At 49.9% G+C, this 24155-nt stretch overlaps 1 protein-coding gene across 4 annotated transcripts in view; it reads right to left on the minus strand.

Moving 5' to 3' along the window:
- Positions 1 to 744: 744 nt before the first annotated feature.
- The window catches only part of Rap1gap2 (RAP1 GTPase activating protein 2), a 201578-nt gene continuing 178167 nt past the window's right edge, over positions 745 to 24155 (minus strand). For 3 of the 4 annotated variants that reach the window (XM_029483716.1, XM_029483717.1, XM_029483715.1), the window contains 9 exons: positions 23291 to 23425; positions 14862 to 14999; positions 13286 to 13404; positions 10828 to 10941; positions 10534 to 10651; positions 9684 to 9810; positions 6269 to 6345; positions 5804 to 5842; positions 745 to 5003 (listed from right to left, as the gene is read on the minus strand). In XM_029483716.1, coding sequence (XP_029339576.1) covers positions 5834 to 5842; positions 6269 to 6345; positions 9684 to 9810; positions 10534 to 10651; positions 10828 to 10941; positions 13286 to 13404; positions 14862 to 14999; positions 23291 to 23425 — 837 coding nt within the window. In that variant the 3' untranslated portion in view covers positions 745 to 5003; positions 5804 to 5833. The remainder of the gene's footprint in view (positions 5004 to 5803; positions 5843 to 6268; positions 6346 to 9683; positions 9811 to 10533; positions 10652 to 10827; positions 10942 to 13285; positions 13405 to 14861; positions 15000 to 23290; positions 23426 to 24155) is intronic. The other variant, XR_003838023.1, reaches the window with a different exon arrangement.

The following is a 24155-nucleotide window of genomic DNA, read 5'->3' on the forward strand; positions in this document are numbered from 1 at the left end:
ACACCCAGCGGGTCAAGCAAAGCACATGAATGAGTGTAGCCACTGTGAGTCAGAGGAAGATAAGAAAGGCATTAGTCATAGGCGACCCCTCAAACAGAGAATCTGCAAAGGAGCTTGGGCAAAGGAGAGAGACTGGTGGGCAGGAGACAAGTCAGTGAGCAGCAGGAGGCTCGTCTCCTCAGTACCACAGAGGCAAATAGAGTGGGTAAGCGATGGGTGGAGTGAGCAGTAAGGAGTGCTGGAGAGAATATGGTAAACTCGGGCCTCACCATAGGGAGTTCGAGCCCGCTTTGATCAATCCATGCCTGAGTAGGTTTAGTCTGACTTAAAAAAAAAAAAAGAAAAAACCAGAAACTCCCTTTTTTGTTGTTGTTATGGTTAGTTTGTGTGTGCGTGCACACATGTGTTGTGTATGTATGTAGTATTGTTACATATGTATGTAGTGTACCCATGTGAGTGCACATATCCTGTGCACACATGCCAGGGACATCACTAGTCTTCCTCCCTCCCTCTGGACCTTACTGTCTCGAGACAGGGTCTCTCACTGAGCGGGAAGCTTGCCATCTTCCCTTGGCTGACAAACAAGTTCTCAGTATCTGCCCACTTTCACCTCCCCTGTCCCCCACTGTAGGGTCACAGGATGTGCAGTCAGGCATGGCTTTTTGTGGGCTGGAGATTCAAATTCAGATCCAAATGCTTGCGGAGGGAGCACGCAATCTTATCCAACAAACCACTGCCCCAGCGCCAAGTTTGTTTGCTTTGTTTATTTTTAATATTAATAAAGTTTTCAAAGAGGTTCAAGCTGATAGCCACCCTCCAGTTGAAAGGCCCTGCCGAAAGTCTAGGAGAGCCCCGCTCCAAGAAATGTGAACTCTAATGGACACAAAATATGTTATTTATTGTCAATTTCTGCAAAGACACATTTAAGCAACAAAATATACATTTTCGACCTTTTAGAATTTGTTTTTATACATTAACAAATACAATGTGCTACCATAGCAATAAATTAGATGTACACTATTTACATCACATAGGCAGTCAGGATCTACAAATCACCCCCCTCACTGAGAGGAAGCAAAGAAAAGTCATCGTCACAGGGGTCAAACTACACCTCTTAGGTTCTACCACATGGGCATCTCTTCACATGGCAACCCCGGCACCCTGGGAGCTGGAGATCAGGCGGGGACATCACAAGTTGGCATAGACGCTAAGGAGTGGGAAGGGGAATTTCACCCTTTCAAGTAGAAATGTCACAGAACCAGAGACAATGGCAACTAACTCCAGTCTTGCAGCCAAGAGCACTATCCGCACTATCCGCACTATCCGCTGGGGCTGTTAAGGCCCAGGTCAAAGCCACTGCCCCAGCTACTGCTCACTGCAGACGGCCCTTGGCTCTGGGCGTTGTCTTCTTTCTCCCAAAGGAGCACATAGCCTGGCTGCAAAGAGACATGGGATTGGTGTGGGCAAGCGGCTGGTGGCAAAAACAGACACCAGAGCTTGGTAGGATGCCTCAGAAGCCCTCCGCCGAGTGGGCGGCAGGATCAGCCTTGTTCATTGTACCAACCTGTCTTTGTCTTTGATTTAGGGGTAACTAGAAGCTGGGGAGGGAACATGGAGTTCCAGAGTATGGCTAACTAACCTGGTTGCTGCTGGCCCAGAAGCCATATGTTCTATCGGAACCCCAGGACCCGACACAAGTACACACAACACAGCTGTCTTTGCAGACTGAGAAACAAAGGACAAAAGGTGATGTTTGAGTTGGCACCATAAAGGGTCAAAGAAAAGAAAATGACACTGGCTGTGCCCTGCCTGGTCACCTGAGCTGGGCTTTTATTACCCATCTCCATTTTAAAACCTGGAGAGGCCTGGGCCTAGACTCAGTGGCAGGACACTCACTCAGCATGAACAAGGCCTTGGGGACGTTCCCAGCACCACCAAAAAACTGAGGAAGGGAGGGATGGAGAGAGGGAGGAAGAAAAGAGAGATCAGAGAATTGGTTCATTTTATCATTTTCTGTCCTGATTTAGAACAAAGAAGTCAAGGGTAGCTAATGCAGTTTGTCTGGATAACTTTGTCCCAGTCACTGAAAACCCAAAGAAGCACTTTAGTGCAATCCCTCCTCCTCCATTTCCTTCACCCAAGCCCCTGGGTCCTCACTGATCAAAGCTTGTCATGCTGGAAAACTGCAGAGGCAGAGGCCCTATCAATACCCTAGGAACTCAGCACCTGCCCGCCAGTGCAGAGACCCCAGCTACCAGGCTTCCTCAAAACCCAGGCTCCAGGAAATGCAACTGCTTGCTGTGCCAACAGGAAGTACAGTTGGTATGCAGGAATGGGCCCAAGGCTGTTGTGGGTCTAGTGACAGCTTTGCCACTAGGCGGCTGTGTGGCCTCAGGCAAGTCCTTTCTGTTCATCTGAAGGATGACATGGTCTGATGAGATGCAAACAGGGCCCGGGAGGCTTGAGTATCAAATGGGGCCCACAAAACTGAAGTCCAGATGGTTTTCTAAGAAACACCATTTGACATTCATTATCACAGAGAGAAACTCTGGCTAAGGCCTTCTATCTGGAGCCCTCCCACATCTGCTTTAGTGTATCAACAGAGCTGGGGGCATCTGGATGCCTATTAACACCTGCAAAATATAGTTTCCAGGGTTGTGACCAGGAGAACCCCTTGTGGAGGTAACAGTGGAAGTGTCCCCCCACATCCAAGCAGAAGTATCAGCTACAGAAGCTCAGTCACATGAAGGAGTCTCAGCAAGGCTCGGAGCCCTAAGACTTGGTACAGCCATGAAAGGAAAGACTGGATCAGAGTGTGGAAGAACAGTCTCTAACCCAGAGGGCTGAGAGGAGACTGGGCCCTGCCATTATTCTATTCCCATTAAGCAGAGAACTTGAGCTGGGCTGGCGGTACCTACTCTGGAAGCCACAGGATGACCTGTTAGATAGAGAGAGGCATGAGCAGAGGGCAGGGGCATCTCATATCCTGCCCAGAGTACCTCAGCAGCAAACAAAGGGTGAGGACCACAGCCAGGGCCTCTCAGTTCCTCAGCACACAGTCATCCATCCTGTCCCCTGGCCCAGAGGTAATGCCTGCAGGCAGAGTAGCCAAAGCAGTGGGGACGAGGCTTGTAAGGTTTCCAGACAGCGTGGGACAACCTGAAAGTCCCTGAAGAGCCCCAGACCACAATGCAACATAGCATAATCACCAAGTGGGGAAAACTGTCCAACACAGAGAAGGGAGCCAGAGTCCTGTAATAGTTTCAAAGAAAACACAGTTTGACCTTTCAAGTTCAAGCAGAAACCTGCCAGCAGAACACTGCCAGAATCCACCCGCCTCCTTCCAGCCCCGGCTGCCGCTACACTGGCTTTTAATAAAAGATAAACAGATATTCTGTTGACCTTCTAACTAGAACAAATCTTACCAGACTAGTATTTCACGTAAGCAGGTTTCCCAAGTGGAGTGAGGGGAGAGCTTCCCCCTCCCCTGGCTGCACATAAGTGCGTGGGGGATAAAGGACCAAAACTGTGCTCGGATGACAAAGGCAGCAGAAACACAGTTACTATACCAGCCCCAAAGGCTGTCCCACCCTTCTGTACTTTGGCTTGGGAATATGAGCCTATGAAGACAAAGCACTTGGTTGGAAATTCTTGTCATCTGCTCACTGACACAGGAGCCCAGAACCAAGCAGCCCTGTGCCACAGACCCATGTGTACTTAATGAGGTGGGATCTTCAAGTGCCTGCTGTGTAGAGCCAGTGTTTAGCCTGTTGGATGCTCTATTCCACACCCGGCAGCAGAACCATCCTGCAAACCTGGAAGGCTGAGGAGCCAAAGACAGCTTCTCAGTCTTCAGGATGAGCCGGCTCACCCAGAGAAGGCGGCCATAACAAGGAGTACAGATGGCCTGTGGCTTAAAGCGCAGGCTCGTGGGGTCTGGGCTTCTAGGGGCCCTGAAGATGGGACAATGGCCTAAAAACCTGCAGTTGGAGATGGAAGGATGAAGACTAGGGGACTGAGCCTAGAATCAGTCCCTGGGCAGTACTGGTCCCCTCACAGGTAACAGGATCACAGAGGTGGAAGAACACTGTATTGTTTCCAACACTAATTCAACCACCACACACTAGACTGACCAAAACCTGCCAAGTCACCCTCCACTACATCTCCCCCTCTCTCACCTAAGACATGGCTTAAACTATGTCTTTTCCAAATTCTCACAAAAGTGGAGACCTGAACCCCTAATAAGCCTTCTCACCCAGAGGCTCCTGCACTGGCCTTGTGTTCACCTTGGACTCCACACTCCTGGATGCCCATTACCAGGGCTCCTCCAACCACAAAGATAATCAGCAGCTTGTGTAGAATTAGAAAGGAAAAAACCTTGAGACTACAGTCAAGGGAGCATGCAGCCGGGTCCTAGAACACCTAGCTCTGACTTAGAGCGTCCACCAGCCTGAGCCTCTTGAGGGGACCCTGGCAGAAGTGACAGAGCTCCCTAGGCCTGGGCTGGCAGATGTGTCGGAAATGCAGTAAGATTCAACCCGGAGGATACTGGGATATTCCTGGAAAAGCAGCCTTTCCACCATGTCCAGGAAGGCACTGCACTGCAACCCAAGACAGACAGTACCCACCCACCATTCTGCAGTTACCTCTGCTCCCCACCACACAACCCCCTCTGTCTGTCCCTGGGGCAGACAAGCTCCCTAGCTTCTCACTGAGCCCCCTGGGACTCAGAGTCCCCCTTGCCCATATCTTTTCCTGCATGTAAAACAAGATGCTAGTTGACTCAGATAGCCGGTCACATCAGGAGGTCAGAAGCACAGGTTGGGGCTTTCAGGTCTGGAGAAGGATCCGGCAAGGTCATGGCCAGGTCAGGACGTGGAACAGACAGCTGGTGCGCTGGGCAGGTGGCCAGTGAGACAGCAGGCCTAAACGGTCAGAGTAGTGGATGGCACCCCCAAACTGCTGGAATTAGGAGCCTTCGGTAGGCCAGAATCCACACTTCCCTGGGAAGATAAGGAAGGGGAGATGGAAAACAAGCATTAGGTCAAAGAGATGAAAACACACTGGAGCCAGAGTAGGGAAGCCACTTGCCCGTGGCTACACTCAGGACAAGGAGGCTGCCAAGTTCAAGGGGCCTGGACTCAGTCCCAGAAGCCGTGTGTAAGCATTGTATACCAGAAGCATCCACAGTCCCTCACAGGTAGTGGAGGCCAACATCACACTCTCATGTTCTCTTCTGTTTTCTCAGACATGAGTTAAACATAAAGTGAGCTTAACTCTACCCTCCCTCTTGGTCCCAACTCACTCATACTCCAGGGGGACCTCACTGAATAGGTGGGGCCAATGGGTCTCAGGTGACCGAGTTCACTGGTGTATCATGCCAGGAGCACAGACCACCCTGGGGTTGTCCCTCAAAACAACGCTTGGGTAGAGGCATCTCATGTCATATTGGGGAAGAGAGATACCAGCCTGGAGCCTTGGCCAAAATACAAGGAGAGAGACTGACTGTAACGGGGAAAGGAAGGGGTAAACGGGGAATTCCTCCCAGGGAAAGAAGTGAACCTTTCCGCTACTTCCCCTTCTAACTACTACAACCAGCTCCATCTAGTGTGGGGGTCTACCACAATGCCACTGGACAGCCCTTCCTGGCCACTGTTCTCAGCCCCGCCCCCCACAAAGGCCTGGAGATGTCCATCAACAGTAGCCCTCCATGTTCCTCAGCTGACATTCTCAGGCCATAAAGCCATAGACACTCTGACTTCAAGGGAATAGTCCCCTCTCATGGCCACAGTAAGACACTCACCTTGGACAAGGGAAGGTCTTCACTTTCACATTAGTGACCCTGTATAAGAAACACACAAGATTTTTTTTCAAAACACCAGACAACAGCCTCCACCTGTAGCTTTGGTGCACTTGGCTCTTAGCAATCAGAGTTTCAGGAAGGGACTTAGGCTTCCAGGGGCCAGCAGAACCCATCTCACCTCTGGGAATGGCTGTGTGCAAGGATGAGGTTCTACTGTAGGTGTGGCAAAGGTGGCTGGAGAGCTCCCAGCCTGGTCTGCACCAAGTAAGGACAGAAACCGTCACCCCCAGATCTGGTAGAGCACGAATCTCTGCCTGCTTCAGGAGACCCCCCCCCCGCCCCCATGGGCACTCTCTAGGTGTTCTCTCTCTCCAGCCCACTGGAAAAAGTCTGGCTAGGAGGGGTGCTGGAATGTGGGGTGTAGGACTCATAGGGCCCTTCCTTAGATGCCCACACCATCCTTACCGCACTGGAGCTAGCATGGCTGAGTTTATCAAAGCGGAATTTCAGGTTGGACCTCGGGGAGTTTCTGCTTTTGGCATCTAAGAAAAGAAAAAGGTTATGGCGCTTGAGGGGTTATTCTAGCAATGTCAGAATACTGGATAGGGAAAGAGGCCTCAACCTCTCCCCAAAAGCATGCTCACTAACAGGTACCCACCCATCAGAAACAATACTCGGACTTTGAGAACTGATGTACCCTACTTATTAAACACAGGTCACTTCAAATATTTTCAAAATTAAGTTATGGAATCTCATAAGTAAACAAGCCATATTCAAGGAAGATAATGGATATTCAAAATTTGTCATTTCCTCATTATATTATGGTGTTTTTACTTTAATCTGTGTTGTTACATCAGCTGTATTCTTTTATCAGAAATTGGTTAAGGTGGTAGGCTATGCATCTCTCCCCAACACCAAGCCCAGGGATATAGTGGTGGTGGCTTGAGGTCAGTCTCAATGGAAGCATTAAGACTACTGAAGTTGGCCTATAAATCTGGGCTTGGTTTATGGTTTTGTTCCCTAGATTTAAGAAACTAATGGAAGGGCTGGGAAGATGGCTCAGGGGTTAAAAGCACTGGCTGCTCTTCCAGAGGTCCTGAGTTCAATTCCCAGCAACCGCATGATGGATCACAACCATCTATAATAAGTTACAATGCCCTCTTCTGGTATGCAGACATACATGTAGGCCAAACACTGCATACATAATAAATAAATATATAAATAAAACTTAAAAATAAGAAAGAAACTAATGGAAAGTAATAATAAATGAACTAAACTTAAAAGCAGGTTGTACCCGCCGCCGCTACATTGTGAAGACCAGCGTGGGAGCCACCTGCTCCCCAGTGTTGAAAAACTACTACCAAATTCAGCAAAGAGGTTGTTTGCATCCCTGACAAATAAATGCTGTCTTTCTAGTGCAAAATGTCAATGTAGGCAGTAATATCCATCAACACCCACATGGTAACCAGATTTGACTGTCATCTGCAGCCTTGTGCTGGCTACAGGCACCAGAATTAAGTATCAGTAAAACTGTCCTGTGAGTATCTTATAGACAGAGGACTCAGAGTAAAATCTACTGAATATTTTGCCATTATTTTCAAACTGTGTTTCAGCTGGTAATGATGGTAATGTTGGTAAAGTTGACCATGTCCATGTCCCTCTCTCTCTCTCTCTCTCTCTCTCTCTCTCTCTCTCTCTCTCTCACACACACACACACACACACACGTGCATACATGTACACACACATGCTATTAGACCTCCCTAAGTACCCTGATGATTGATTTCCTCTGTGTCCCCAGAAGCCCAAGTATGAATAGCCGATGGCCAGGCATCTGCAATTACAGAAGACTCCTGGGTCATCCCTCTCCTCAACCTGCCTCTCCCCACACTCCCTAGAACAGCTAGAAACAGGTTTCTAGACCCCCAGGTCCATGTTACATGAGGTTAAGGGTCAAAAGCAGAAAATCAGGGTTAAATACAGCCTGGGGGGAGATATACCTGCTGGGGGTGTAGTTAGCACTGGGAAAGATTGCACGCCTGTTCCCCATTTGCTCCTGCCCTGAGTGATGTGAAACCAGATATACCTGCTGGGGGTGTAGTTAGCACTGGGAAAGATTGCACGCCTGTTCCCCATTTGCTCCTGCCCTGAGTGATGTGAAACCAGTTCGTTGCAGACACTCCTACAGCCTCCCCTTCACTCAGACCTTGTCCCAGAGATCATTCCTTTTCATATTTATTTAGTGCCACAAAGGACACAGTTTGGTGATAGATTCTACCCACCAATATTTATTCTATCCACTAATATTTAACCAAACTTTTTTTAAGTCAGCAAATGTATAGGGCTATTCTATTTTACAAACGGGGAAACTGAGGGTTGGGAGGTGAGCCAGTCAGTGCCACAGCTGAGGTTAGCATCCAACCTAAGAGCTGCCTGACCACAGAAGAGGGAGCTGTGAACTGATTGTTAGCTGGAAAGCTGTGCACAAAGAGCCATTTGCTTTTTCTCTGGTCTCTGCTCTATCTCATGACATCCTCCTTTTGACATCAGTTGGTCTCTACCGCGTGATGACCAGTAGATCACCACCCCCACTCCAGCCACTGTGGAAAAAAACAAAAATAACAGTTGATATTGCTGAAGTCCCTTGGGGAGTGAGATTACCCCTGGCTGAAAACGGCCAGTCCCACAAGACACATTTAGGTTAATGGTTGTATGATTTTTATAGTGTATGCTCATCAAATCTTTATAGGGAGCCTTGAAAGTCCTGAGAGAATGTGTTTTTGTCGACCCAGACAGTTATGTCAAGGACCCAATGCCTTAGACCATGGAAATGGCAAAGCCTCCCCTACCACAGTAAAGCTTCGGCCTCCTCTGGTCAAGAGTGTGAATGTTGACAGTGCATGGAAGTACAAGTGTTTACAAGTGATTGACCAGTGTGTGCAAAACCCAGCCACTGCCCTTCCTCTTCCAGTCTGTTTACAGCCTGAGACTGCTTGCCTACAAATGCCTCCCACTAAAACTAGCTCACCCTTCCCCCACAGTGCCCACCTGAGTGAAAATCTGTCACATTGGGTACTAGGTCGACCCTGAGAGCCAACCCCTTTCCTTTTTCTCTAACCTGGTACTTCCTACTCAGCTCACCTGTAGGGATCCAGAGAGACCCAGGCCCCTATACTCTCCCTAAGCCTGCACTACCAACCCAGTAAGCTCTATACCAGAACATGCGCTGCCATGACCCTGCCTCCCCTAGGTGCCCACTGTACCTCTGCTGATGCCTCCTCCCCAGCTCCCACTGATTCTTTCTATACTCAGCATGCAGCTGCAAAATGGTCTTCCTCAATGCCAGGCAGCTCTTCCAGTACCTTCCGTGGCATTTACCAACAATGCCCGAGTCCTCCCCAGGCCTCCTGGCAAGTCACTCATGGTCCCCATAAACCCTGTCCTTTCTCACCTCTCCATCTCCATGACCCTGCTGCCCTGAACCTCACACACACACACCCAGAACACAGTCTCTCATTCCTCCAGCCCCCTCCACTGCCATTTCCTCTCACTGTCGGGTGCTCAGAATCACTGCTGTGGCGGCACTGGCCCTCGGTGGTAACAGGTTGGGCAAGAGGTCAGCAGATGTACAGCCTTCTTAACTTCTCTACCATGGGATCAACATGAAATCATTCAATCCTCTGAGCCTCCGTCTCCCCATATATACGAAGATAAGAAGATGATAGGAAGATGGGGTACCCTAGTGGAGGTAACCGGCCTGACAGCTTAGAAAAGGAGAAGTTGGCCCATCAAGCATGCCTGGGGAACATCCCCTTAGGACTGCAGTCAGGACACATCTCTGCCCTTCTAACTACATCATACAGATCCTCACATGCTACTGACCTGTGGGACTCCGGCTCATGATGATGGGCGTGGCGGCAGCCCCCAGACTGGGGCTCTCGCTGCTCGGGGATGGGCTGTAGGCAAACACCTCCTGCTTGAAGGGCGAGGTTGTGGATGGCTGGCTGCTCTGAGGAGAGAAACTGGGTGAGCATGGCCAGTGTATACCCAGTAGCCCTACAGCTGTCCTGAGATGGATCACGAAAGCCACTGCCTCCAACCTCTACAGCACTTCTGCCTGAGCCATGACTTCAGCCTTTCCCTGACCTCTTTCCTTCCGAGTTGGTGTCCCCCTGGCATAAGCAACCTCCACCGCAGCTCTCAAGCATTCTGCTGAGACTCACTCTCTTCTTGGTAGCAACAGCTGCAGAGGCCACTCCTTCTCCGTGGTATTCTTTTAAAGCAGAGTATGACCAGCTAGGCCCCTGTACTGGGTGCTTTTGTGTGTCAACTTGACACAAGGCAGAGTTATCACAGAGAAAGGAGCCTCCCTTCAGGAAATGCCTCCATGAGATCCAGCTGTAAGGCATTTTCTCATTAGTGATCAAGGGTGGGAGGGCCCCTTGTGGGTGGTGCCATCCCTGGGATGGTAGCCTTGAGTTCTATAAGAAAACAAGCTGAGCAAGCCAGGGGAAGCAAGCGGGTAAGTAAAATCCTTCCGTGGCCTCTGCATCAGTTCCTGCTTCCTGACCTGCTTGACTTCCTTTGGTGATGAACAGCAATGTGGAAGTGTAAGCTGAATAAACCCTCTCCTTCCCAACTCGCTTCTTGGTCATGATGTTTGTGCAGGAATAGAAACCCTGACTAAGACAGCCCCAGAGTGCTGTTCTCTGATTGACTGAGACTCACTTACCCCACTGTCACACTCCTCCATGGCCTCGCCCTCCCCTGCTGTGCTGCTGAAGCTGCTGGTGCTGGAGGAGGAGCGGGAGATGTTGGCACGGCCATTCTCCTTCAACTTGATGAAGGGCCTGCAGAGAATGGGAGGCAAGGCAGATGGAGAGAGAGGCAGGTCTACCAGAAAACTGCGCTTGCCCAAGACGGCTCTCCCAGCCTCTGCTTGGTGGTCTTTGTGTTCCAGAGACTTCCAAAGTCAAGAACTACCACCCCCTGCCAGCCTGCCTCTCCCAAACCCCAACTCCCTTACTTCTCTTTGTTGGGGCAAATTTCTGGAGAGCTGGGATTTGATGAGGTCTCAGATTTTATCTCCTGAGAAGAGTGTCCGCCATCTGGGGTTTTGGGGGTGCTGGAGGCACTGTCACTAGGGAAGGAGAATAAAGAGAAGTGAAGCTGGAGGCCAGGAGCCTGCCCTTGTCCACCCTTGGCCCCAGTCAGAGCTCAGGCTGCGGGGGCCAGTACACAGAGGGTAGCCGCCTCTTCTCTCCAGACCTAAGCCTCTGAGATTACATAAGACAGCAGAGGTTTCTGCTCCCTACAACAAAGGCCAATCTGAATTCATGGTGACAGTCCAAGGCCACCAAACAGAGCTCCTGATGGCCTCTGGCCAAGTCTATCCCTCTCCCATGCTGCCCACCCCACCCCCACCCCCGGGCAGAGCTATGAATGGAGAGCCGGTCCCATAGTGAACTGAGCAGGGCCATACAGAAATCAATGCAGTACCCTTGGATTCCTGAGAGGGACAGGGTAGGGGGGTGGGGGGAGGAGGGGGACACGTGCTGTAATGACCCTTGAGAACATCCTACATATGACAGGCATCCCTGGGTTCTGGGAAGTGAAAGGATACCCTAAGCCCAAGCATCCAAAAGCTTCCTTCTCCTGCCATTCAGCAAAGATCACAATTTACCCTGTACCAGGACCAGGACAGCTCTGTCCTCAATTCACTTGTTTCTTCATTAGTATGTCAGAGCCCCAGGACCACTGATCTCTTTTTCTCTTTAAGCCTTGTTTGTGTACTTATTTATTATCTATGTGTGTTTGCCTGTGTGTGTGTATGTGCACCACAGTGTACTCATGGGTCTGTAGCCAGCACTGGATCCCCTGGAACTAGAATTACACATGGTTGTGAGCCTCTGTGTGGATGCTAGGAACTGAACCACTGTCCTCTGCAAGAGCAGCCAGTGCTCTTAACTGCTGAGTCCTCTCTCCAGCCCTTCCATATACTTCTTGTAATAGCAGCATTAATGAGGCATAATGTACATGTCACATTTTTTAAATGTTCATGGAATTGTGCAGCCATCGCCACAGTCTAATTTTAGAACATTTTAAGGCCTTTTTAAAAAAAGACTCTGGCTCATCTGCAATCACTGCCCACCCCCACCCCCACCCCCACCCCCACCCCTAACCTATTTATTTCTGTCTCTATGAACTCTGCCTAGTCTGGACATTCCACAGAAATGGGACTTGACAGCATACATGGTCTTCACATCTGGATTCCACTAGCTTAACACTTTCAAAGTCTTCCCCGGGCTGTAGCCTGCATCGGCATCTCAGCGCTTGTTATTTGTACATTTCGTGGGTATACTCAGCTCATCTTGCTTATCTAGTCATCGGATGACAGGCCCTTCGGTTGTTCCCACTCTGAGCTACCGTGAATAATGCTACAATTAATAAATATGTGTTGGTGTTGTGGGCAACTGCTTTCAATTCTCATGGTCTCGTACGTACATACCAACGGGTGGGATTGCAGGGTCTGATAAACTCTATGTTTAGCCCTTGGAGGGCTGCCACACTGGTTTCAGAGCAGATGCACTATCTCACATCCCCGCCAGCAACGTACAAATGTGCCAGTATCTCCGCATCCTTCATAACACATACTATCTACCTTTACAATCACAGGCACCCTAGAGGTGTCGATGGCCTATATAAACTCTGTGTGTGTGTGTGTGGGTGTGGGTGTGGGTGTGGGTGTGGGTGTGGAGTGGGGGAGGAGGGAGAGGCCTATGCATGTGCGCACAAGTGCTTTCAACTGCCTGTGCCTATGGAGGTCAAAAGTCACCATGAGGTGTGCCCGCCACAGCTTTCCTCCTCATTTTCTAAGACAATCCCTCACTGACCCTTGAACTCACTGATTAACCAGAAAGCCCCCAGGGACCCTCCTGTCACCACACCTGGCTTTTTATAAGGATGCTAGGGATCCAAACCCAAGTCCTCATACATGACCAGCAACATTAACCACTGAGCCACCTTCCCATCCCTCCATGCACTTTAGTGACCTCCTGACCGTCAAACCACAGGGTTGGGTCACTACAATGAACTTCCCTCCTAGCTTTGGAAACCACACACACACACACACACACACACACACACCATGCAGTCTCTCCTGTCTCTTCCTTCCCAGCTGTCCTTGCCAAGAGACCTTCTACTTGTCTGAGTACACTGGGGCTCTGTGCACTCTCTCTGAGTAGTCATAGAAATCTATTCAGTTTTTTTTTTTTTTTTTTTTTGCATCAGGAACTCTGATCGCTTCCCAGTCAGGACCTCTCTCCTAAACACAAGGAACAGGACATGCAGGCACCTGAAGTGAGGTCGGGGTTCAGGGGAAGCCTGACACTAGGAAAACCTGTGCCCATGCGTGGGCACCTGACAGCTATCAAGGAGAAGAGAGCTGACTGGCCCCACAGCTGGGCTGGCATCCTGACAGTTACCATCGTGTCCGGCTGTCTCCCTGGCCTTCAGAGCCCGAGTGCAGGCGGGGGAAGAGTCCCGACCGCCGCTTGATGGGGCTCCGTGACTGATTCTTCACGGTTGCTGCGGCCACTGGAGGCTGATGATAAAACCGCCACAGTGAGTGCACACGCCCTCCCGGTTCTTCCCACCCCTTCTCTGATCTTCACATGACTCCTTGTCTTGTGAGACCAGAGAAACCAGCAAAGAGCTCAGACCCTGGCACTTGGGCCACTCACGGCCTCTTTCCTGCTCTTAAACCAAGCCCGTGCCAGCAGGTAATGGTCCAACAGAGCCTAGAGCTCTCGAAGGATCACCATAGTGGGGCCAGATGCTGAGCTGGTTGAGATGATTTAAATCACAGATTGAAACATCTAGAGGTCCCCTGGATGGTCCAGCGTCAACCTTTCACCTCACTAATTAGAAAGCCGAGGACCAGGAGACAGCGATGTGTCAAGGTCAGCTAGCAATAAGGACCCAGGGCTCCTGAGTTTCCATCACTGCTCGTGAATAAATGGGTATCAATGGACCCAGGCAGGAGTTACAGCAACCAATGAGAGCAGCTGAGCTGAGTGATGCACTGATGGGCAGTCTCCGGTCTCTGGGGAGGAGGGGGACACAGAGGTGAAGGTCTGAGCAAGAAGCCATGGAGCCTGCTAGGTTTCTAACCCCAGCCTCAATGCCCATCATGTGCTGTGCCACTCTGGGAGAATGGTCAGACTCTCTGGGCCTCAGTTTCCCCATCCTCTGCCACTAACATGACCTTCTGGGAGAAACAAGGTGATATATGTGAAAATATTAGGTAAATCAAGCCATTGCTCAAAAGGCTGTTTATAATAGAAGTCAACATCTTGGTGAGTCTATTCTGTTACTTAATTTTTTTTTCAAAGAAAACTCCACTTTATACAAATCAAAAGCCACTTGCCTTATTAATGGCTGACTATGTGGTTCCCTCCCCCGCCCTTGTGTGAGTCAAGAAGCCTGAGTTCACAGACCCACAAGGCTGGCTCTCCCCAAGAACTGAACACACAGTAATGAAGAAGCTAAGTTTTCTATCAGGAGGTCCTGCATTCAAAACCCAGACCTTCATCTTAGCTGGGTGACTTTTAGTCAGTTACCTAACCTCTCTGAGCCTCCTTTTCCTAAAGTCTAGAACAGAGAGTGCTCCTGTGTCTACACAGACAACCGTGACAGGGATCAGGTAGGATCTTGGATATCAGTCACCAGCTCAGTGCCTGGTGCAGAGCAAGCTGGTGTGGTCACTGTTACCATCATCAATAATTAGGGTCTACCTCGTGAGTCCCCAAGCTCAGTTCTTAAGAAAACTCAGAGAACAATTCATGGTACAAGCCAACCCCAGAGGCGACCTGGCCTAGAAGTACCACAGAGCCACTGTCATCAAGCAGAGGTTGGCTCACCTCCTCAGCAGCTTCAGTGTTCCCCAGCCCATCAACCAGCTTGCCCTGCTAAAGTTGCCTAGCCCAAACCTGGCATGGGACACACCCTTCCTCCCTCCTCCTCTTCCCCCACATGCAGGCCCAGTGTGAAAACACTCACCGAGAAGGTGGTCTTGGTGACTTCCATGCTGTTGTGGACAATGCCCCCGCTGAGGCTGCCAGGGAGGTTCCCACCATGCAGCTTCCTCTGGCTACCCACCATGGTCTCCATGGAATGGCTGCGCACACGGATGGCCCTCTGTGAAGGGTACAGAGTGAGAAAGGTCTGAAAGTCAGAACCTGGTACTACTGGATGACACTCTGCCCTGGGCTCAAGTGTACACACATGCGCACACACGAGCAATGAATGTACACACTGTTACAGAAGTCCACGCCTCAGTAATTGGTGTCTACAGAGATCTCTAAATTCTCTCAAGGCAGGGTCTGAGGGCTCAGTGCTGCAAGGTGGGCCAACCTGCTATCCTCATCTTATGGGGAGCGGAAGCAAGTCCTACAGCTCAGCAAACCTCAATGACACTGTTTAGTGAGCGACTCTACCTCTCTGAGGTATAGCTTCATTGTCTATAAAATGAGTGTGTCACGATTCCATAAAGGATGGAGGCTAAACACAGGTGCTGAACACTAACTCCTTTTTATTTTGGGGTGTGTGTGTGTGTGTGTGTGTGTTGTCTGTCACTGAGGAAAAGACCTAAGATCTCCTTCATGCTGGGTAAGAGCTCTACCACTGAGCTACCACGTCCTCAACCACACATCAGCTCTGTGTTCACAAAGCTAAGCTTCCTCCTAAGTGTGTACTGGACTTCCCTCCCCACTGTGACCACAGGTGTGACTTGTGCAGTTCCATCCACCCTTGATGTAGAACCCTGTAACAAGTTCCTGCTCATCTCTGACCCAAAGCTGCAACTTGCCACCCCTTGGACTTAGAGAACTGAAGTTATACTTTCCAGATCAACACAACAAGATCTGCATGGCTGTTCAAAGAGGTATGTGCTCAGACTGGGCACACAAAGGAACTTCTGTGGGTACAGAACCTTGTGTTCACTTATAACTGGCAAAAAGCAAAATGTGGGGCAGGTTGGGTGGGTACTGGCCAGCTGTTAAGTGTCTGGCCAATGACAACCAGGACAGTCAGGTTTGTCATGGTGCATGAGAAAATGAGAATAACTGAGCCATAGAAATGGTGACTGGACCCCTAGAAGAGCTGGACCTGGGGTGACAATCCCTCCTCAGACTTCTCTAGGGTACAATACTGCTCTGTGCAGGACCAGAGGTGCTTCTGATGCTTGGAACTCAGCTCCAACGACGGCAGGACTCCCAGTCAACAAAGTGCTCCAGGATCCTGGCTCCCTGGGATAACACTCTGTTTTGTTTCCATGGTGTTTGAAATGTAGGTACATTTCAGAGGTTTTCTCCAGTGGCCCCAAGCCGTTATATCATTGTCCTCTGGTCATCTATCTAGTTTCTCAATAAGATGGCTGGACAACACAACTTAGTGGTAGAAAGCACAAAAGTGTTAGATGCTGCTGCCAGGAGTCATGCCTGGGCTCCCTGCTGTGCCCCGTTAGCTGGGAACCCTGCAGGTTGCTAAGCTTCTTTGAGACTTATGTGCAATGGGACAGGGTGTGTCAACACAAGGAGTAGCCTTGAGAGCCTATAAAGCTCTTAAAGGAGAGGCCAGCACATCACACATGCAGCTTCTCTTGGTGTTGATATTAAGCACAGTGTGTTTGCTGTGTGCTCAGCACCACGCCAGGAACAAGAATTGCAGTACTGAGGCCAAAGAGGTAATGCATCCAAGAGTGCTCAAAACACACTTCTAAGAGGAGGCTAATAATGCAAGACCCAGTGTCTGTGATGATGGTCTCTTTGTGTCAGTTGTTTTGGGGCCTAAAGAGCAAAGGCTCCTGGACACCTGTACTATTAGTGGCTCAAGTACAGGTACCAAACTCCAACTGGCAGATCTCTTGCTGGCAGGACCAACATGCATTTCAATGTCTCCTCTTCCTCCTCCTCCTCCTCCTCCTCCTCCTCCCTGGGATACAAAGTACTCAGGCTCAATCTAAAGCACTAATTTAACTTATCCCTTACTAGAGAAGCTGGAGGGATGTCTGCTGATGGCTTTGGGGAAAGCATCTGAAAGCACTGAAGCCATCGGGGAGACCAAACCTGATGACAAAGCTGGAGAGGCCAGGACCACATGGAGGGAAAAGGGAAAGAACACATGTGCTTTGACCAGCTGTGCCAGAGTCACCTGGACTTCTTGCTACAGCAATTAGTAGATTTTCCTCACCATGGTGTGAGCCTGTCAAGACAGAGTAGTCTCAGAACTTGGCACCAGCCATCAGATATGGACTAAGCTGAAGCCGGTGCCCTTACAGCTGGACTCGGGCCTGTGCGTTACCCCTAAGGAATGTCTCTGGAGGAAGAGCGAAGCCCCTTGCTTCCCTTGAGACATCAGGAAGAGCTCCCACATACATCCATGCAAACACTGTTCTTCAGGACCCCAGGAACACCTTTGACACCTTGGAATGGTGAAAGGCCTCATCCTGCCTGCCATTCCACCTGACATGGGACAGAGACTCAAAAAGACCGCTGGTAGATGTCACAGCCCTCAAGACAAGCCACGAATGAGATGTAGGACTACCAGCCTCCAATCAACATCATGTAGCCTCTATTGTCTGAATCAAAGATGCCCCATGAGGGATGACACCTCTCCCCTCTCGGAACCACAGAAGAGTTGCCTAGCAACAGTGTTCCTGGGACACTGGTTGCTAGAGCCAGAATATTTGATTCATTCTACCACCCAAGCATCAGAGACTCCCTGGACTCATTGAAACCTGAGGATATGTGCCTAGACTGGAAGAAAGGCTTCTTACATGACACAAATGATTTGGTAAATGCCAGCATCTTTTTATATGGTTGTTCCCCTGGCCTGTCACCACCACTGTCACCACCACTTCAAACTCTTCATTTGTGTTCTGATCTAGCCCTCAGTCTCGCATGCTCTGAAAGGATCCAAGTATGAATAACAAGCCCTGTGTAACGTGTCCAGTCTAAGGAACTGCATACACACAATCTGATGAATCCTTGCAAGACTGAGGTATAGAGAGAATAGAAAATCTCTCAAGCGACAAATAAAATGTCACACACCACTAAGAGACAGAGCTGGGATTCAAAGATAGGATCCCAGACCCCAAGATTGAAAACACAGAGCTGGATATGGGAGTGTGTGCCTGTAATCCATACAACTTGGAAGACTTGAGAAGTCAAGGTTAGCCTGAGCTGTAGAGTAAGACCCCATCTCCAAAAGAAATGGGATAGGAAAGGAAGGGGTGAGGAAGGATAGAGGGAGAGGAGGGGATGGCAGGGCAGGGGGGAGGAGAGGGAAGGGAAGGAGAGATACAGGAAGAGGGAGAAGGAGAGAGAGGTGGGAGAAGGAAAGGATGTGGAGATGGGATAGAGATTAAGGCCAAGATGGAGCAATTCACTGGCTGATGAATTAAAGATGACAGGAAAGCAGGGGGTTTGGGGATCCAACTCTCATAAAAATGTCAAAGGCCAATGTCAGGGAGGACAGTGTCTTCAGATGCCCATGTGCCACTGTCCGAGTCAACAGAAAGAATCTGAGGACCCAATGAACTGACAGAATTCCAGGGCTGGGCAGGGTGTCAGTCACCTGCTCTCCTGCTCTTGGCAACAGGAAGGGTGAAGCCCTGGTTCCCTGGCAGGAGGAGCTGTCACAAAGATGAAATGAGACAGTGTGTGTGTCTAACCCCTGAGATGACATCTGCCCACTCAGGTCAGCTCTCCTGCCCCCATTTTAGAGTGAAGACAAGTGATGGTCATCGCTAAGACCCAAAACAATGCTTGATTTGAATGAAACTGTCCAGTGACATCTAAATAATTTTTCCATACTGTGGTCCAATGGGCAACTGAATGAAGTGCCATCCCTACCAATCTAGGCAACAGAATCAGAAGACAGGGGGTGAGGGTGGGGGAACAAAAAGGGGAAGAGGGACGCAGAGGAGAAGGGGGTAGTGATAGCATGAGGAAGGCAGTGGGAAGGGCAGTCATGGAAGCCTTTGTATTAGCTTCAGGAGGCTGGGGCACTTGTGCTTGATAAAGATCACCTGACCCCTGCTTGAGTCCTCCATTCTAGCTCATTCCAGCAGTGGGTGCCCTGACCCTCAGTCCTGTGTGCAGAGCGGGAATCTCGCCTACATTTCCAACCATGCTGGCCATTTCCCGTGACTGTCCCTTGCCGTCCTCCCGGCCGATCACCTCTAGCTGCACCGATCTCCCTCAGTCCCTATGGCCCCCAGCCCTCAGCCCACCCCACTGCTGTGCTGTGAGGTGACAGAGGAAGAATGTACTGCTTTCTCATTACCCACGAGTGTCACCTCAATGCCCAGCCACCAGCACCACAGCCTCCTTACAAGAGGTTTCTATGAGTTCTTTCAACTTAACAAACTCATCATCGGAGACAAAAATCAAGGAGATTAGCACAGGGTGGGGGTTGGGGGAGAGTGGAAATGCCCATCCAAACCCCAAGAGAAGTAACAGAGGCAGGGCCTCTGACACAAAGATATTACTAGTCTCCTGCCTGCTGAGATGGCTTCCATCAAGGTCTTCTGTTCTTCCAGCAGGAACATGCTGGTAGCTCACTTAAAGACTATGGCTCCAACCTATAAGCTGAGCAGAGCCAGGCCAAGGCCTGAGCACCCCACTCCTCTCTCTCTCTCTCTCTCTCTCTCTCTCTCTCTCTCTCTCTCTCTCTTTCTATCTCTCTCTCATGCTTGTGGTTGAGATGTCAGTGCTATCCATCCCTAGTACCATGACTTCCCCTTCCATGGAGCAAAAGGAATGGCAGAGATGTCAAAGGCTGGGGACTGTGTCTGCCCCATCACAATCCCCCATCCACCATTACTGGTGTCATGCAGGCCTGTAGCTACAGGACCCCCAAAAAAGACTTTGCCAGAGATGTCTGTTGACCTCTCCTGCCACTAGAGGTCAGGTGAGACCCATGCACTACCTACACCAGTTCCTCAAAGGGTGAGAGAAATTAGCCTGCTGCCTCCCTGCTCCCTGTGGTTCCAATTCTGTCCCATTGTTTTCTACCCCTGCCTCCATATTATGAAGACAGTAGAGAGTTGAGCCAGTCCAGTGTTCCTCAAACGAGGGTCCATATGTGCTATACCCATACCACATGAACAAATCAACTGTCATTTTCTTTCTTTTTACTTCATTACAGGTGATCTAGAGATAAATACCTTCCAAAAGGAAGTGATACACAGCTTCTTCATCAGATTAAAAAAAAAAAAAAAAACTGTGAGATTCCCAAGAACATGGCCACAGCCACCCCCTTGAGCCACAGAAACATCTTTCATCCAACGCAACACTGCAAAGATGAGTCTTTTCCATTAGAAATGTGTAGATTCTCAGATGGTCATCTAAATGAAAATGAAAACTTCCAAATGTCAGTAGACCTGACAGGTCCTGACATCCCTCCAAGCCACTTGGTTTACAAGCAAGTCTAGGTGTCCACAAAGCAACCAGTGCGTGTCTCCTGAAGGGGAAGCTTCCACTCACAGCCAGAACTAAAGTGAGGTATGAATGAACCGTCCCCATGGGGCGCACACAACCCAAGGCCACAGAGGCCACAGCTGGTCTGCTTCTGGGATGGGGCCCTCTAGGGAAGACCAGTCTGAAGGGGATAGAGAGTGGAATGTCACTCATCCCTGCGCATCCTTAGCTCGTGCCTGCCTGTGAGAGAACTTTCGAGCCACGCGTTTTCTTCCTGAAATCGTTGCAGATAACCCTTTATTCTGGAGACATCCCACAGAGGTCTAGGATTAATCCCAAACAAATGTCAGTAATCCTGACACCATATTCCTGCCTAAGGCACTAGAGACAGACTCTTGAACTGGGCCAGGGCCATGCCTGCCCCCTTGCCCAGGCTTCTCCACATGGGAGACCTGAATCAACAACACTGAAGAGGTTGACAAGAGAAGCCAAGGTCTCCTTCTAGGAGAAGAGAAACTCACTGGCCATGGTCATCAGTGCTCCAGAGGCTCACTCTGTGTGCCTGACCCTCATGGCCCCTTCTATCTGTCCCCACAACTTCACAACCTCAAAGGCAGGTATGAAATCTGAATTGAAACACGGGTCTGCCTTCAACCACAGAGTTAAAACACAAGTCCCTGCTATACTGGCTTATAGGCCAGTCATAAAAGAGTCTTGCAGCAATGCCCTCGCTTGAAAGCCCCTCTAGGAATACCTCAGACACCCTGAAGTGAAACAAACCAACGGCCACTCCTAACAGACGCAAAAGACTGAGCAAACTGTCCTGGAGCCACCATCCTTCGGCTGTTGAGCCACCTCATCCAGTGGACCCATGGGCAGAATGTCCAGAGCCGACATACAATGTTACAGAAACATTTGAAACCTTAAAAAAAATATATATATATATATAGCTCCTACATACAAAAGAAAACCTGTAGGACTCAAAGCAACCAGTGTTCATAGAATGTCTGCAAAGCACAGCATCTTACTAGCTTGTCAACCGCGGCTCAGCACTGATCATGCTACGTAAATTAATTTACTGTGGGAGGGAAGCGGAACACTTTGATAGGTGTGATACGAGATGGGGCAGAGCCCCTGGAGCCTCAGGAGGACACTAAGTGGACGATCTTCTACCTTCCCTTGGCCCAAGCCTGTCTCCTATTACCTTGCCTCATGCTGACCCTCCTTTTGGCAAGACAATCTGTCCACCATGGCTCCCTCTTCCTTCTCCATTCCTTTTCCCCTCTGTCCTTCACTTTTCTCAAAATCCAACAGAAATAAAGAAGAATCTCACGATGTAACCCAAGCTGTCCTTGAACTCGTCATGTTCCTGCCTTGGCTTCCCAAATGTGGGTCATACAGGCAGGCTCCTCCACACCCAGCTCCTCTTGCATCTAGATGCACCCGGCTTTGGCTTCTCCTCTCTCACAGCCTCTTCAATCAAGACTATACCAGAAACCCTAAGAATCTCCTAACAGCCTGGACAAGCACCTCGGCTCCTCCCACCCTCAGGAGGAATCTCAGCAGCTGGTTCTAGCTAGGGCCAGCAGAGCTCTGCCTGTTCTCAGCTGTCAGCTGGGCAGTGAACAACTGACCCAGACCTGTCCAGGCCTGGCCAGTCTGGGTGGAATCTTCATGGTCAGAAACTGGGAGGGAGTAGTATCATGTAGCTGTTAGGAATTTGGGAGACCTGAATTCAACTCTGTCTCCAGGGTGACCTAAGACTAATTATTTAGTGTTTGTGTCTTTGTTTCCTCACACGTAAAACTATCCTTACAATTACTAAAATTGAGTGTGAATTATTATGCCAAAATTATTATAGCCACAATTCCAGCCTTCCACACAGAGCTCTAATGACAGTTGGGAAGTTTAAGTCTATATGCAACCTACACAGCACAGTTAATGGGTGCCCTATTACCACAGCGAAAGGTATTTACTGTGTCATAGGCAATCTGCAATTTCTGGGCATTGTTCCAACGAACTCGCACAACAAGGTGACAGAGGTCCAATTTATTACCTCTGGTTCCTTAGCAAGAAAGCTGAGCCTTAGGAACTTTAAAGGTCTTTCCCAGTATCCTGTAGCTGGGTACTTTTAAAAGCGCATATAACCCCAATCCTAATACCTCAAAATGTCACGTTTATGAATCTCTCTCTAGTGGAAAACCTGGCAGAAACATAAGCTTAGAGTCAGAAAAATCTAGGTGTGAACCTCTGAGGTGCAGGGTCCTGAGACCCCGCGGCCTCTTGTAGCCTGCCCTCCAGCACTCACCCACACCCCTGTGTGTTAAAGGGGATATCCAGACATCACTATCCAAACGTACACGACTATATATATAGTCAGGATCAAGTCAGATGCCAATATAAGTGCTGTGTGGACCAACAAGCATGCAGCCAGGACATGATAATGGAGCCACCTGTACCCCTCACTGGTTCTGTGGTCATCTGAGTCCTTCAGGGGACAGGAAGCTCATTCTAGGTAAAACTTTTCTTTTTCAAAGCTGGAGAGACTTGCCTGTGGCTCCACCCACTCATCCACCCCCAACCAGGCCCTAGCACCTGCCAGCAAGGAAGAACCACGCAGCAGCAACCAACCTAGCTACTAAATACCCTAAGGCTTGTGACCTCAGTCCCACCATTCCACCCTGAACCACAGAGGGAGACAGTGGAAGCAGTAAGGGTCTTAGTTCATATGGCGTGCTCTCCTCTGCGCACTCACCTACCTGCTTATGAGACTTCCTGGGCTGAAGATGGTCCAGGCCAAGGGAGAGAGCATGGAGATACCCCATGCTCTGAAATCACCGCTGGCTGCTCCAATCTCACACACCATGCCCCAGCCCTTTGAAAAGTCCCACCCCATCCTGTCACTTCTGACTAGTCCTTGGGTTCTCAGGCTGGATCTCCAATAACTTAGCCATTTTCGTTCTTTGCCCTCTTCCACAGCAACCCAAACTCAGCCTGCGACCATACCTTAAAAGACTCCAGGAATCCTCCATGGCCCCCATTCTCGAACTTGTCCTCCTCCGGGCCCATGCCTAGCATGACCTGAGTGTGTGTGTGGAGTTCATCATGAAGGTTGTCCAGGAGAGCAGCTCGGGTCCGGTCCTACAAAGGAGTGGTATATACAGGTGTACAGACACCAACAGCAGAGAGAGACGTGTATTTTTTTCTCTGCTCTGGATGCCTGGTCTGAGGGCTGCTATTCGGTCACCAGCTCCTGGCCACGGTGGGATTTAGGAGAATGGGCTTCATGCTCACTAATGCTGCAGTTAGCACAAATGTTCCAGGCCTGCCCCCCTCTCATTCTCCCTGCCATACCAGCTCTTCCAAGGCTTACCCTGGGGACCCCACCCCCACCCCAGATCTCAGACCAGGATCTATATGCACAACCCCTCTGCCCATGGTTCTGTAACAGCCAGGTAGCAACCAGGGGCATGCAAGCAACCTCCAGGGGGACTCCAGACACAACAGACTGGACAAGCCCTTTCTGCAGGCCACAGTCCTAACAAAGCTCCTCTCCCAACTGTCCCCATGTCACCGCCGCCGAGCCTGAGCTGAAAGACTGAGTCACCCCACAATTCCACTTTCCCTGCCCTTATTTATTTCTAGGAGTCCATCATGTCTTCCCAGTCCAACCTTCTGACAGTGTGACACAATGCCAATCTATAAGAACTTCACAGGCAGTTACCAAGGGAAACGTTCATAATGTTTTATACCTACTGGTCTATGATTTTTGCTTGGACCACACTCATGGCTACCCTGAGGCACATGTGGCTTGCAGGCCTCTGGTTGGACACGCCTACCTGCAGTTTAGCCCAGTGCCTCCTGTGAAGGG

This window comes from Mus caroli, chromosome 11, assembly GCF_900094665.2.
Source record: "Mus caroli chromosome 11, CAROLI_EIJ_v1.1, whole genome shotgun sequence".
Classification (NCBI taxonomy): Eukaryota; Metazoa; Chordata; class Mammalia; order Rodentia; family Muridae; genus Mus; species Mus caroli.